Genomic DNA, 16,541 nt, shown 5'->3' with positions numbered 1-16,541 from the left:
AACCACTTGGGGTTTGGATATGTGTCTTTTATGGTGCATCTATTTTCAGAAAGGTTTGAAGCATTTCCTTGTCAAAAGGCTACAGTGTTTGTTTGTTTGTTTTTTGTTTGTTTGTTTTTTGAGACGGAGTTGCCCAGGCTGGAGCGCAATGGCAAGATATCTGCTCACTGCAACCTCCACCTCCCTGGTTCAAGCAATTCTCCTGCCTTAGCAATCCAAGTAGCTGTGATTACAGGCATGTGCCACCATGCCCAGCTAATTTTGTATTTTTAGTAGAGACGGGGTTTCTCCGTGTTGGTCAGGCTGGTCTCAAACTCCCAACCTCAGGTGATCTGCCTGTCCTGGCATCCCAAAGTGCTGGGATTACAGGCTTGAGCCACCATGTCAAGCCAGGCTACAGCTCTTAGAGTTGCTACAAAGATGTTTGATTTTGTGTTTCCAAACAGGAACATCTCACTTTATCATGCATTTCTGGTGGTGGTATACGTTCCTTTTATTGTGCTGTTGAATTTTATTTGCTGGGTTTTGGCGATTTTTGTACCTATACAAATTAGAGATCTGAACTGTAGTTCTCTTTTCTTAAATGGTCTTTTCCTGGCTTTGGTATCAGATAGTGTTCACATAAAAATATTTTGAAAGTGTTCCTTTTACTTTCTAGGAGAGTTTAGAGTTATTGATTTTAGTTCTTTAAACATTTGGTAGAATTCACTGGAGAAACCACTTGAACTTGATTTTAAAATCCTCTTGATTGGGAGATTTTTGATTACTGTTTCAAACTCCTTGTTCCTTTTTGGTCTGTTCAGGTTTTCTATTTCTTTATAATTCAGTCTTGGTAGAATGTATGTTTTGAGGAATTTACACACTTCTAGATTATCCAATGTGTTGGTGTTTATTCAATAATGATTTATAATAGTTTCCATGTACTAGTCTGTTTTCGCACTACTATAAATACCTGAGTCAGGATAATTTATTAAAAAAAAAAGAGGTTCTGCAGGCTGTGCAGAAAGCATGGCAAGTTCTGCGTCTGGGGAGGCCTCAGGAAACTCAGTCATCGTGGAAGGTAAAGGGGAAGCAGGTACATCTTCCATGGCCGAAGCAGGAGCAAGAGAGAGAATGGGAGGTGTTACATGCTTTTGTTTGTTTGTTTGTTTGTTTGAGACGGAGTCTCGCTCTGTCGCCCAGGCTGGAGTGCAGTGGCACGATCTCAGCTCACTGCAAGCTCCGCCTCCCGGGTTCCCGCCATTTTCCTGCCTCAGCCTCCCGAGTAGCTGGGACTACAGGCGCCACCACCTCACCCGGCTAGTTTTTTGTATTTTTTAGTAGAGACGAGATTTCACCGTATTAGCCAGGATGGTCTCCATCTCCTGACCTTGTGATCTGCCCGCCACGGTCTCCCAGAGTGCTGGGATTACAGGCGTGAGCCACCTTGCCCGACCGTGCTACATGCTTTTAAACAACCAGATCTCAGGAGAACTCACTATCGGAGGACAGCACCAAGGGGCATGGTGTTAAACCGTGAGAAACCCACTCCCATGATCCAGTCACCTCCCGCCAGGCCCCAACCTCCAACACTGAGGATTACAACTGAACATGACATTTGGCTGGGGACACAGATCCAGATCGTATCACATCATGATCATTTTTATTTCTGTAGCATCAGTTGTAATGTCTCCTTGATCAGTTCTGATGCTATTTGAGTATTCTTTTTTCATAGTCTAGCTAAAGTTTTGTCAATTTTGTCTTTTTCTCAAAAGCCCTTAGTTTGTTGATTTTCCTATTGTTTTTCTGTTTTCTATTTCATTAATTTCCACTCTAATGTTTATTATTTCTTTCTAACTTTAGACTTATTCTTTCTCTAAATCCAGAGGTGTGAGATTAATAAGGTTAATTTAGGTTCTTTCTCCTCTTTTTTTTGTTCTTGTTTTTGTTTTTTGAGACAGGATCTCACTCTGTCGCCCAGACTCGAGTGCAGTGGTGCAGTCTGGGCTCACCACAACCTCCACCTCCTGAGTAGTTTGGATTACAGGTATGCATCACCACACCCAGGTAATTTTTGTGTTTTTGTATTTTTATTGGAGACAGGGTTTCACCATGTTGGCCAGGCTGGTCTTGAGCTCCTGACCTCAAATGATCTACCAACTTCAGCCTCCCAAAGTGCTAGGATTACAGGTGAGAGCCACTGTGTTTGGCCCCTTGCTCCTCTTTTAATGCAGGTGTGCATCATTATGAATTTCCCTCTTAGTACTGCTTTTGCAGTATCCCATGTTTCAATGTAGTACGTTTTCACTGTCATTTATTTCAAAATATTTTCTACCTTATCTTTTAAGTTTGCTTAGCTTACGCTTCTTTGTTAATTTTCAGTTTTTTCCCTATTATTGATTTCTGGTTTCAATCCATTGTCAGAAATGATACTTGATATGATTTCAGTCTTCTTAATTTTGTTGAGTCTTCTTTGTGACCTAACATGTGATGTAATTGCTCCTCAGCCTTTTGGCTGAGGTCATGTGTAGTACCTAGCACGTGATCTATCCTGAAGACCGTTTCCTGTGCATTTGGGGAGAATGCATGCTCTGCTGGACTTGAATTGAATGTTCTGTATCTATCTGTTAGGTCAATTCGGTCTCTATGGCTATTCACGTCTGCTGTTGCCCTACTGATTTTCTGTCTGTATGTTCTATCTGTTGATGAATGTGGGGTGTTGAAATCTTCTAGTTGTATTGTATTGCTTTCTGTGTCTCCTCTCTGATCTGTAAATGATAGTTTTATATGTCTAGGTACTTTGATGTTGGATGCATTTGTGTGTGTGTGTATAACTGTGTCTTTCTGATAAGTGAAACTTCGTATCACATATAATAATTATATAAGACAAAGATCTTTGTCTTTTGTGAGAGCTTTTTACTTAAAATCTATTTTTTTCTGATATATATGTAGATACTCACACCTCACTCTCTTTTGGTTAATGTTTGCATGAAATGTCTTCTTTCATTCCCTCTTTTCAGTTTCAGTGTATGTGTGTCCTTTAGTCTGACAGTCTTGAGTGATCTTCCAGGAGCAAGATGGCGGAATAGGACTCTCCAGTGATCGTTCCCTGCAGGAACATTAATCTGAACAATTATCTATGTCCAAAAATACTGTCACAAGAGCTAAGGAAGCCAAGTGAGAGATCCCCATACCTGTTTACAGTCTAAAAATAAGACACACTGAAGAGAATAAGAATAACAGTTTAGCATTACCTGTGTCACTCCTTTCCCAACACCAAGTAGCACAGTGTGGGGAGCGATGCTGTCTGATTGGGAGAAAAGAGAAGGAAGGAGCAACCACTGCCATTTTGTTGCCCATTTTCTGGCAGTTTTGAGACTCCTTTCTCTCTCTTTCTTTCTTTCTTTCTTCCTTCCTTCCTTTCTTTATTTTTCCTTCCTTCCCTTCCCTTCCCTCCTTCCTTCCTTCTCTCCCTCCTTCCCTCCCTCCCTCCCTCCCTCCCTCTTTCCTTCCTTCCTTCCTTCCTTCTTTCCTTCCTTCCTTCTTTCTTTCTTTCTTTCTTTCTTTCTTTCTTTCTTTCTTTCTTTCTTTCTTTCTTTCTTTCTTTCTTTCTTTCTTTCTTTCTTCTTTTTCTTGTCTTTCTCTGCGGTTATGTGATTTACTCTGGTAGAATTTGTTGCTTCTGATTTTTAGTGAATCTGTTATAGGTAATTTGTGCTGTGGTCATCATGAGTCTTAGAAGAAACACATTACAGATATAAGAAGTTACTTAAAGGAGATGACAACTCAAATGAAAGAACAGAAACAAGCAAAGGCAAAAAAGACACGCAAAAATTCTACATTTGGACTCCATCCTCTGGGTTTCTCCATGGCCCTAATTTTACCAGTGGGTTTTATATTTATAAAAGTTTTGTTTTGTTCTTCAGTACTTTTTTCTTTCAGATTTAAGAACTCCCTTTAGCATTTCTTGTAAGACGGGTCCGAGGGTGGTGAATTCTCTCATCTTTTGTATGTTTAGGAAAGTCTTTATCTCTCCTTTGAATTGGAGGGATAATTTGCTGAAGAAAATATTCTTGGATGGCAGATTTTTTTTCTTTTGAGCATTTAAAAAATTTCAATCCACTCCCTCCTGGCCTGTGTCATTTCCATTGAGAAGCCTGTTGCCAGAGGAATTGGAATGCCTTCATATGTTATTTGTTTCTTTCCTCTTGCTGGTTTTATGATCCAATTTTTGTCCTTGCCTTTGAAAAGTTGATTATTGTATGTCTTGTAGTAGTCTTATTTTTGTTGCTTCTGTTTGGTGTTGTAATGCCTTCCTGTACCTGGATATTTATATCTTTCTCAAGTTTTGGAAATTTATCTGTTATTATTTCTTTAAGTAAGCTTTCTACACCTTACTCTTGCTCAGCTCCCTATTAAACAGCAAGAAGTCTTTTGAGTTCTTCCTTGTCTGATGGAGAATGGACTGATTTTTTCCAGCTGGATCACACACTTGTGCCACCCACTCCAGCCTGCTGGACCCAGCTTAAGCTATTTTTAGTGAAGGTGGAACCAGTCTTTACAGAAGGCTCAGAGAATGCCCAAGGCAGACTTGCATGTCCTCGGCCTCCCTCAGCTGAACTTCACAAGGGAGGCCTGCAAGCACAGAGAAAACACACCGAGAGCAGCCCTGTGTGGGGCAGTCACAGGTGAGCCTGCTGCAGGAGGGATGCTCCCTCAATAGTGATGAGCAGGCACAGGCTCCATGGTGGGGATGCTGAGGAGGGACCCAGACATGGACTGGCTCCTCACCAGGGCCTACAGGAAGCGGATGAGCTACTTCTCATGAGCGGGAGTGGAGCTGCATTTCTATGACATTCTCTCTGCGGACACGTGTGTACTGCTCAGCAGGGCTCCTCCCTTCCCTGCCTCTGGATGTTAGGAAGGGCAGCTGGCAAAGGTACCCTGGGACTGGATGCTCAAGGCGTCTCTGCCCATCGGCCTTTCCTTTCCTTTCATGTGGACACTGCCTGGGAATCTGTCTGGATGAACTCTTACTAGCAGTGAAATCCAGTAAAGTCACAGAAAGGAAACTTGCACAAAGAAAGTGGCTATTCAGCTCTAGTCGGCTCTAGTACACTGTAGAGGGCTGTAGATCTCCACTGTCCTCTCCCAGAAGGCAAAGTGCCTGAGTAAAAGGAAAAGAATTGCAGGTCTGTATATAGCCATGACTGGAGCATGTAATTCTAGGAGTCATGAGCTCAGGCTGTCTCCTTTTCCATAACATCCCAGGGTCAGGTCACCCCAAGATACCTCTCTGTATGACCCCCGTGCAGTGTGGGAAGAGGGTAACAAGGTTCACTGCGTCTGGAAGAAAAATATGGGGTCTTCCGGTGACAATGCTGTGACCTACCCTTGATGCTGCTACTGTGGTCTCTCCTCCTGTGGGGACAAGTGGTCCTAGGGATAGAGTCCCCATGTGCCCTGAGACAGCTCACCTGGAATGACCACCACAGATGAAAGAATCACTGCTCAATCTTATTTGAGTCTATGGTGAAAAGAACACTCAGACACTACCAGAAGGGCTCAGGACCCAGCGGGGGGCTCGAAACCAGGGGTCTCAGATGCCACCAACGCGGCTCAGGACCCACCAGGAAAGCTCAGAAACTAATGGAGCTCAGGACACCACTAGCGAGGCTCAGACAATACCAGGGCGGCTCAGACACCACCAGGGCAGCTCAGGCACCACCAGGGGGCGCTAAGGGCAGGCATAGGGGATCAGACTCCAGTAGGGTGGCTCAGACACCACCAGGGGGTGCTCAGACACCAGGGGACGATCAGCACCAGCAGGGGGCGCTCAGGACCTGGCTCAGGAGTAGATGAGAAGTGAAGCTGATGTTTCCTTTTTCTCCTTGGTGATTCCTTGTCCTGTCCTGCAAAAGTCTTGCTCAGCAGCTATTATTGTTTCTCCCCTGTAACTCCTTAGTTCCTCTCATCTGAAAAGGACTTAGAATAGAAATCCCATTTAACTTTTCACACTTCATTTTCAGTCTCCTTCTAGAAATAATATCTCAGTAAAATTGTAATAAGAAATAATGAAGCCACAGTCCACATGTTAGTACCATGCAAAGATTCATATGATTTCTTCACTTTATCAGTTATGCCTTAGGAAACTCTTCCCTCAGTTCACTGTCTGGTATACACTATGGCGTTGTGTTTCACTTTCCTTTCATCTGTTTTGCAAGGAGATGAAGCACCATTTAATGGGATGTGTCCTCTTTTTCTGGTTGACTCCCCATGGTCTCCACCTCAGACGGTTTTGCCACCATCAATAATCTGTTAATGCCTTCAATCGCCCTCACTATCCATGTAATGAAGCAATGAGTCCCTTGACTTCATCAACTAGTGTCTCCATGAGTCAGTTCACTTCTCTCCATTCTCACAAAGGACTGCCACGCTCAGGCCACTGCTTCAGAGCCTGCTGCAGCCTTGGATGGTAAACCTATTAAAAAGCCCCTGCTATTGAGAAAGAATGTATATTGGAAACTTAATCCCAAATTCAATAGTGTCCAGAGGTGGGAACTTTAAGAAATGATTAGGTCATGAGGGCTCTGCCCTCATGAAGCAATTAATGCCATTATTGCCAGAGTGGGTTACTCATTGAGGGAGTAGATTAGTTACTACAGGCCTGGGTTCCTCATTAAAAGATGAATTTAGCCCCTTTTCTCTCCTTCACACATGCTTTCCTGCCTCCCACATAGGTGTTACAGCAAGAAGGCCCTTGCAAGATACTAGCACCTTGATATTGGACTTCCTAGAACTGTGAGAACATAAATTTCTTTTACTTATACATTAGCCAGTCTGTACTATTCACTCATTGCACCACAAGGTGGACTAAGACAAAGAAATCAGTATCAAGGGTTGGGGCTGTTGTTATAACAAATACCCCAAAATGTAGAAGTGGAAGTAGTAATGCACAGAGACTGGAATAATTTGGAGGATCAGACTATAAAAAGTCTACATTGCCCTGAATAGAACACGAGGGGTGATTCTTTTGAGCACTTGGAAGAAGAGAGCTGTGAGGAAATTCTGAAACTTCTTAGAGATTATTGAAGTGATGACCATTAGAATGTTGGTAGAACCGTGGACAATAAAGTCCGTTCTGATAAGGAATCAGAAGAAAAAGAAGAATAGCTTATCAGAAAATGGAGCAAAGGCTATCCTTGCTATAAAGTAGCAAAGAACATGGCTGAATTGTTCTCATCCCCAGGCCTTTCTGTAAGGTGGAAGTTCAGAGCCATGAACAAGGATATATGGTGGAAGAAATTTGAGGCAAATCTATGGCCTCACTTCTAGCATGCACTTTAGGATTCCTGTGTTCAGGCACAGCACTCCTTGACTGCCCATGCTGTGGCTCAGGAGGACCTAGGAGTGGCTCAAGCCATCACTTTAATGGTACAAATCATCAACTTCCATGGCATCCAAGTGTTGCTAATTCTGCAGGTGTGCAGAATGCAAGAACCACGAGGGCACGGCTTTCTCCACCTAGATTTCAAAGAATGCTGTGGACAGCCTAAGGTCTCAGGTAGTGAGTTGTTGCAGAGATGGAGTCACCACACTGGGCCCTTAGCACAATGCCAAACAGAAATGTGGATTCAGAGGCACAACAAAGAGTTTCCAGTCAGCCTAGGAGAGCTAGAGGGATGAGAGTCCCACCTGTGGGAACAGCTGAGTGGACTGAACCCAGCAAATCCATAGGGGCAAGACTATCGGAGGCCTTGGGTGCCCATCCGCCACCCCAGCGTGCACAAGATGCAGTCAAGGAGGATGATTTTCCAGCTTTAAGGCTTAATGTTGTTTTCCCTGTTAGATTTTGGACTAGGCTCCCCTTCTCCTTGCCTATCTCTCCCCTTTGAAATGGGAATTTCTATCCCATACCTGCCCCATCGTTCACTGTATTCGAAAGTAGATAACTCGTTTTCACTTTATAGGCTCACAGATGGAAACAATTTGTATCAGGCTAAATTGTGCCTTCAGTCTCACTCATATCTGATTTAAATGAGACTTTGGACTTCATACTTTTGCACTGATGCTGAATGAGTTAAGACTTTGGAGATAATTGGGATGGAATGAATGTAGTGTACATTGTGATAAGGACATAAACTTTGGTATTAGGAATGGAATGCTATGGTTTAAATGTGTCACCCAAAGTTTAGGATTTGGAAAAAATCTTTAATGCAACAGTGTTGAGAGGTGGGACTTTCTTATGTGATTAGGTCATGAAGGCTCTGTCCTCATGAATGGATTACTGTCACTATCATGGGAGTGGGCTAGTTATTACAGGATTGAGTTTCTAATAAAAGATGGTCTCCTTTCTCTCACAGACAAGTGTTCTCTTGCTTATCCTCCTGTGCTGTGAGATGACGCAGTGAGAAGGCCCTTTTCAGATGCCAGCGCCTTGATATTGGACTTCTCTGACTCAAGTACCATTAAGTATAAATTCCTTTTTTTAAAATATTGCCCATTCTCCATGTGGTGGGCATCTGTAGTCCCAGCTACTCGGGAGGCTGAGGTAGGAGAATGGTGTGAACCTGGGAGGCGGAGCTGGCAGAGACCGGAGATCACGCCACTGCACTCCAGCCTGGGCAACAGAGTGAGACTCTGTCTCAAAAAAGAAAAAAAAAATTGCCCAGTCTCTGGTATTCTGTTATAGCAACACAAAGACAGACTGAGACTAAGACATTGTAACATGTGTGAGGTGATACCTCATCGTGGTTTTAATTTGCATTTCCCTGATGATTAGTGATGCTGAGTGTTTGAATGTCTTTATGTTGAGTGAAATAAGCCTAGTATAAAAAAATACTCCATGATCTCACTTATACATGCAATCTAAAAATGCTGAACTCAGAGAAGTAGAGAGTAGCATGTTGCCTACCAGGGGCTGGTGTCAGGAGGATGTGAAAGCTGAGACGTTGGTGAAAGGGTACAGAGTTTTGGTTAGACAAAAGGAATTCTTTTGAAGATCTATTGCACAGCATGGTGACCTCAGGGATATTAATGTACTACATATACTTGAAAACTGATAAGAGAGTAGCTTTTACACATTTACACCATAAAAAAAGCAGTATGTGAGGTGATGGACATGTTTATTTACTTGATTTAATAATTTCACAATGCACGCATATATCAAAACATCACGTTGTACCCCATAATATAATGAAATGCAATATATTTTTCTAGTAACTGTGATGCCTCTGTTTCTTCAACAAGAGTTTCTGGAGATTGTTTTTTCCTTGGACAATGTTTCCTCTCTGCTGTATTTACGTAGTTTTCCTTTCCCACGGGTTGATTTAAGACAGTGGCAATTTATTTATTCTATATCTGGTAGTTTCACTGAGAAACTTACCGAATAGCCACTTGAAACCATCTGGTGCCACCATCTGAAGGACACAGATTTTCTGAGTGTAGGCCACAAGCATATTTTAACACTTTTTAAATCGAAATCGGTGTTTAAATTTTGGTATTTTACAAAGGCTTCTTTGATTCCCTCCCAAGATCTAACCATTGAATGTGTGAAAAGGGCTACGGTTGTGCTTGACATGACGGTGTCTGCAGAAATTCCTTTGGCTTTCTACATGGAGCTCAGCCAACGTATCAGTCAGTTCGCTAGGAGGTCAGAGTACTTCTCAAAGATCCTCAGTGTGTTGTTTCATTTTGAGAGGTTTCCAGCCGTCGTGAGACATCTTTTGGTTTTAAAATCATCACAAACTTGTTTATGATTCCAAAAACATACCTACTATCTGTCCATATGTTTGTTCTGTGGCTTTTGATTTGCTAAAATGCTGTAATAACTGCAATAAGTTCTACCGTCTGGATTAATTTTCACCTCAGATGGAAGAGTGTATTTTAAGAAAAAGATAAAATAGTAATAGTACATTCTCCTTGTTATATCCAGTTCTATATTTTCAGCTATGGTCTGTCAATAAATCATGTTATGTCAGGGTCCTTAATGGAGTGCCTGAACATCTAAGGAAGGTACAAAAATTTCCCTAATTAAGATACAAACCATGGTGAACACAAGCTTGCTATGCACCCATGTCTCCTGTCTGTCTCACTATGCACCTGACACTCATTTTAACCTCACCAGGAAGTCAGTGAAGTCTCAGATCAGTTTATTGTAATGCCTCTAGGTAACTATGTGTGGCAATTTCAGGCAGAAACAAAGAAAAATCTTCACCAGAGAATCTAATACAGAAGAAAGAGAATTTAATACAGAAGAATTAAATTTTCAACAGAGAATCTAATACAGAAGAAAGCAAGTGACCCTGGGCTTGCTTTCATAAAAGCAGCATGCACCAGGCAGTTGATTCTCTTGGCTGTTGGCACTGGCACACCCAGCATGCCACCTTCATCCCCTAAATAAGCTACATCATGCGTGGATAGGCTGGCAGCATTCCCGAGGCCATATGCAGATGCAAGGCCAACAGGTAAATGGGAAGACTGCAATGCTTCTTCTCTCCTCTGCTGAAGAATGGCTCAAGAATGCCCTCTTCAGATCCTCCCCTCTGCCGCCCTCACCAGCACTGTACCATGGGTCCACAGAAATACAAAATCCCTGATGGGAAAAACGAGTCTGGATCAACGGGACTGGCGGTTTCTCACTGAGGAAATGTGAGGTCAGCTTCTAGGGTGGGCAATTCAGGAAATTATCCAGCAGTTTTGTAATCGATGGCTATGGAAAAATGAGCCGTTGGGATGATTAATGACTCACATTCCATTATTCCAAGTGAGAAACGGACATCACAGTTCGCCATAACTAAATTTTCATAACCTAAATTGATTACTTTACGTTTCTTCCTACATCCTTTCTTAAGAATTTTTAACCGTGAATGTGTCTTACCTACATTCCCAATATTTAAAACTGGGCTTTCAAGAGATTCTAGAGAATTCGAGGACTAAGAACAGTGAAACTTCTGTATGTTCAGCAGCTCCCAAAGCAACACAGAATTACCCAGGAACACTGTTCTGTGCTTCAGCATAATTCAGCTTCTATATTTCCTAATGGCTCCAATAGTGACCCTCCATTCCCATCAAACATTTGGCCTCCCCTTTCTCTACATGCCCTCCATTCACAGATTATACTCCCAGTTCTTTCTAAGTATCGTAAAAGCCAGCAGACGGACACTCCTGATCTCCTGAACATGAAACCCAGCACTCTCATGTGATCGGCTCCTCTCGGCGCGGTGACTCCAAAGGCATCTCATTTAAATAATTACCATTTTTTCCCTTCTGTAACAAAGTGTTTCTTTCCATTGTGCCTTCCCATGAGCATTTTAATGTAATTTATGGTCCAGCCACAGATTTTAATACACACAAATGCCACAACCTCCTTCTAGTCCTAGAGACCTGATTAATTCTTCTTTGGGGATGAGCACACCCAGGAAACACATCCCCATTCACATAAACACGGGCACAGCGATGATGGGTTCTTCTGTGAGCGAGAGTTTACAGCATCCTCCCTCCAACTCCAACGGGCCCCTGAAGACCAAGACATGCTCTTTCACACCTGTGCAAGCTCCGGCCCAGCGACGGCCGGCCCAGCGACGGCCTGCTGAGGAATGGCTCACCTGGGTCCAGGTGCTGGGTTCATCTCTTCCCCTCTCCTGTCCCAAAGCAGGTCCATCACCCTGCTCAGGTCTGAAAAGGAGGGTCCAGGTTTCTCTGGCCATCCGACTTTTTCAATGTATAGAAGATCTCCTGTTACCTACTGTATTCATTTTATATAACAAAATACCACATATTGAATGGCTTACAATACAAAACCGATTTCCTCACAGTTGTGAAGGATGAAAGCCTAAGATCAAGCTGCCAGCTGGTGGGTTTCCTCTGAGGTCTTGCTCCCTGGTGTGCAGACGGTGCCTTCCCGCTGTTCTGTGGTAACATGACCATCCGTCGGGGCGTGTGCACCCTCCCTCCTGCTTCCCCTTCTTATAACAACAGTCAGATTGCATTAGGGTCCCACTCCAGAAATATCACTTTAACTTATTCATCTCTTTAAAGGACAATCATCCAAGTATGATTTCATTCTGAACGACCAAGGGTTGGGACTTCAACACATGAATTTAGGAGGGACACAGTCTCCCATAGCAGAATTCTTCAGGGAGGTCAAATATCCTCCTTCTCCTCCCTGTGAAAACCCTGAAGGGGCAGGGAAAGGGCGTCCAAACTGCACACTCATAGAGGGGAAAACGGCTTCATCCATAATTGTACATCTGTGGTAAAAAGGCGGGATTCAAAGGGATGGAAGATGGGAGTACGGGACATTGGAAGACAAAGTGCCACACAACACAGCCTTCGAAACACACCACGGTCACGTTAAGTTTAAATAGAGTGACCACATTTGCCAGGAAAGGTAAATATTTACACTTTTGAGGAAAGAGTAATTTGTGTTTCTGATAACGATCTGGCCTTGGATTTTCCCTCCCCTCATAAGCAATGACAGAATTGGCAGATATATGCAAAATATTTGTTCTCAGATATGAGACACCCACACAGGGCCCCCTGTGTCCTTCCCTGAGAACTGATTGGCTCGTGCATCTGAAGAAATGACCAAAGACCAGGAGAGAACCACACAGAAGCATCGGAGGGGCAGCACCTGGGGCTCTCATGGGGTCAGGAATAGCGTCTGCCCCCAGTAGATGGACTAAGTAAAAAGTACCATAATTCACAAGGGTTTTACACAGCACAGAAGAAAGAGTTACCCTATTTCAACTATTGATCTTGTGAACCCAGGAACTCTGAGACAGATCTCAGTTAATTTAGCAAGTTTCCTTTGCCAGGGTTGAGGACACGCCTGTGACACGGCCTCAGGAAGTCCTGATGACATGTGCCCAGGGTGGTCAGGCACGGCTTGATTGACGCACTTCAGGGAGACATGAGACACCAGTGAATATAAGTAAGAAGGACATTAGTTCCACCCAGAAAGGCTGAGACAACTCAAAGCAAGTCCTCCCCACTTAGGGCTTCCAGGTCACAGGTAGGTGAGAGACAGATGGTTGCATTCTTTTGAGTTTGTGATAAGTGTTTGCAGAGGAGGCCTTCAGAATATGCGTCTATCTTTGTGACCAGAGGGACAGCTTTAAATAGACTGGGAGGCAGATTTTCCCTGAGTGGTTCCCAGCTTGACGGGGCCCAGGATATTTTCCTTTCACAATCTGGTAACTTCAAACAAAACTTCAAAACCAAAACAAAATGAAACAACAGGAAAAAGAATAAGACATGGGTACTTACTAAGACGAGAAAAACATTCAATCCGCAAGGAAAGTATTGGCAGTGTCTACCTCCACATGGCAACGGAGTAAGCAATGTGACCCACAGAAAGGAGCAGTATTAACCCACAGAGCGACCGAGAATTACACGCCTGATGCGAGGGCATTCAACACATCATTGTATTTTGCAGATTCAGAAAGCAACAGAAAAGATTGACGGTGGTAAAAGAGACACAGCCCTGCTTCCCTCTCCCTTTTCCCTTCCCAGTGAATTCTCACAGCCAGGACCCTCAGCCTCATCCTGTGTGCAGCAGCTGCCATCCTCTCTGGATCCACCCCTGCCCCGCCCTGGGACTGTTACCTCATTCTCTGCAGGAGTCCAGGTGCCCCCATGTGTGGTGCAGGAGCCTGGGGGGAGGTCCTTTGTTCTATGTCAGGGTCGCCCTGGGAGGGACGGAGCCACCGCAGCTGGTGGGGGCCTGGCTTCCCCAAGGACAGTCCTTTCCTTTCCCATTCTCTTCGGATGACTATCCCTGGGCTGGGGCATGAGGTCAGCAGAGGTGCGGGTCACCCTTAGGGCCCCTGTCTTGCTTCTGGGGCTCTGGGCACTCCTGGCTCCAGTCTGGTGTTCTCAAGGCCGTCCCTTGTGGCACTACGCATCCTCTGAGGTGGTGATTCCCAGGAAGGAGACACACCATGGCAAAGGCGTTCAGTTTCCCGGCTGGCTGTCCTACAGCCTGCGTTTTGGGGGTCAAAGACACGTCGTTCACATGCGGAGAAAACACCTTCTTTGGCCCAGACATCTGCTGATGACAACTCAGGATGACCAAGGAGCCTTGCAGGTGGATGACCCCTACATCCCTCCAGACTGCTACTACCTCGGCTACCTGGAGGAGGTGCCTCTGTCCATGGTCACCGTCGACACGTGCTATGGGGGCCTCAGAGGCATCATGAAGCTGGACGACCTTGCCTATGAAATCAAACCCCTCCAGGATTCCCGCAGGTTTGAACATGTTGTTTCTCAGATAGTGGCCGAGCCCAACGCAATGGGGCCCACATTTAGAGATGGTGACAATGAGGAGACAGACCCCCTGTTCTCTGAAGCAAATGACAGCATGAATCCCAGGTTATCTCCTTCACTGTATAGTTCTCATAGAGGCAATATAAAAGGCCACGTTCAATGTTCCAATTCATATTATCGTATATATGACAATATTACAACTTGTTCCAAAGAGGTGGTCCAGATGTTCAGTGTCATTGACAGCATTGTTCAAAATATTGATCTGCGGTACTATATTTATATTTTGACCATATACAATAGTCGTGACCCAGCCCCTGTGAATGACTATCGATATCATAGTCCAATACTTAACTATTTTAGAAGAACCTTTTTTGATACTTTTCGTGTTCATTCATCCACACTACTTATTAAAGACGCGCCACATGAATCTAACTATGAACCAAGAAGATATAGCTTCTGTACACATTTAAGCCTTATACACATTGGTACTCTAGACAGACATTATTTATTGGTAGCCGTCATAACAACCCATATACTGATGAGAAGTTTGGGTGTGGCTTATGATTATAAATACTGCACATGTCAGAGAAGGACCTCCTGCATTATGCAGCGATATCCTGGGATGACAGATGCATTCAGTAACTGTTCCTATGGACATATACAAAATTGTTTTGTAAGTACAGGCCGGTGTATTTTCGAAGCACTGACTCCAGTGTATAACGAAACCATGACAACGGTTCTCTGTGGAAACCTCATCGTGGAAGGGAAGGAGGAATGTGACTGTGGCTCCTTCAAGCAGTGTTATGCCAGTCATTGCTGCCAAAGTGACTGTCACTTCACACCGGGGAGCATCTGTCATCTAGGAGACTGCTGTACAAACTGCAGCTTCTCCCCACTAGGGACTCTCTGCAGACCTATCCAAAATATATGTGACCTTCCAGAGTACTGTCATGGGACCACCTTGACATGCCCCCCAGACTTTTATTTGCAAGATGGAACCCCGTGCACTGAAGAAGGCTACTGCTATCATGGGAACTGCACTGACCGCAATGTGCTCTGCAAGGCGATCTTTGGTGTCAGTGCTGAGGATGCTCCTGAGGACTGCTATGACATCAATCTTGAAAATCACCGATTCGGACATTGTACTCGAGCACGAACAGCTATCGCCTATGAGGCTTGTGCATTAATAGATAAGTTTTGTGGAAGACTGCAGTGTACCAACGTGACCCATCTTCCCCGGCTGCAGGAACATGTTTCATTCCATCACTCAGTGAGAGGAAGGTTTCAGTGTTTTGGATTGGATGAACACCGTGCAACAGACACAACTGATGTTGGACATGTGATAGACGGCACTCCTTGTGCTGATGGAATCTTCTGTAATAACAGCCAGTGCAATGCAACTATCACTTCACTGGGCTATGACTGTCACCCTGAGAAGTGCAGTCATAGAGGGGTCTGCAACAACAGAAGGAACTGCCATTGCCATATAGGCTGGGATCCTCCACGGTGCCTAAGAAGAGGTATTGGTGGGAGTGTTGACAGCGGGCCACCTCCAAGAAGAACACGTTCGGTCAAACAAAGCCAGCAGTCAGTGCTGTATCTGAGAGTGGTCTTTGGTCGTATTTACACCTTCGTAATTGCACTGCTCTTTGGGATGGCCACAAATGCGCGAATTCTCAGGACCACCACAGTTGAGAAAGTGACAGTTACTGACCCAGAATAAGACTAAGTCAGCCTCCCGACCCCGGTAAAGATACAGAGAATATAACAGCAAAATCTATGGAACAGGATCACTGAGGGGGATGCCAAAGCTCAAGTCCACACTTCTTGAAGTCTGCAGGAGGCACAGGGTCCTGTCTCACATCATGGGGAAACGGGAGGTGTTGGCTTCTGTCTCAGGTTCTTGTAGTTCACTGATGCTCACTCTGGAATAAATCTTCAAGAACACGTATTGGTGCTCTCCACATTTTCTTAGACTCTGTTGGGAGCCCAAACTTGGCCAGAGCCTCTGGTCTGGAGAGACCTAAGTGAGCAGGCAGGTCTTGATGTGAGGTTGCTGGTCCCAGAATTAACAGAATTTACCACCAGCTCCTTACAGGGCCCCTTCATGACATTTCTCCAGAAGTGAGCTCCAGAGCAATGAGCCTCCTCACTTCCCCGGTAATCTGTCCTTCTCTGAGCCTGAAGTCAGTTTAGGGTGACCCAGGGCTACTCCTTGTTCCCTGTCTCTCCCTCACGGGGATGCTGTGGGTTTTGCAGTGAGAGGGATTTGGGTTCAAATCCCCCACCAAGCA

The 16,541-nt window shown here is 44.4% G+C and overlaps 1 protein-coding gene across 1 annotated transcript; it reads left to right on the top strand.

Annotated features, from left to right (window-relative positions):
- The first annotated feature begins 13,603 nt into the window (after positions 1–13,603).
- LOC105489901 (disintegrin and metalloproteinase domain-containing protein 21-like) lies at positions 13,604–16,198 on the top strand. The gene has a single exon (XM_011755088.3). It carries the CDS (start codon positions 13,772–13,774, stop codon positions 15,968–15,970), a length of 2,199 nt encoding a protein of 732 aa, XP_011753390.2. The 5' UTR covers positions 13,604–13,771; the 3' UTR covers positions 15,971–16,198.
- The last annotated feature ends 343 nt before the right edge of the window (positions 16,199–16,541 follow it).

The sequence above is a fragment of the Macaca nemestrina genome, chromosome 7 (genome assembly GCF_043159975.1).
Source record: "Macaca nemestrina isolate mMacNem1 chromosome 7, mMacNem.hap1, whole genome shotgun sequence".
Taxonomy (NCBI): domain Eukaryota; kingdom Metazoa; phylum Chordata; class Mammalia; order Primates; family Cercopithecidae; genus Macaca; species Macaca nemestrina.
Note: the sequence above shows the minus strand (reverse complement) of the source record. Positions and strands in the feature narration are given on the sequence as shown.

Bases quoted from the DNA above. Each gene is read 5' to 3' on its own strand.
- LOC105489901 (XM_011755088.3), top strand. From the start codon at position 13,772: ATGAGGTCAGCAGAGGTGCGGGTCACCCTTAGGGCCCCTGTCTTGCTT.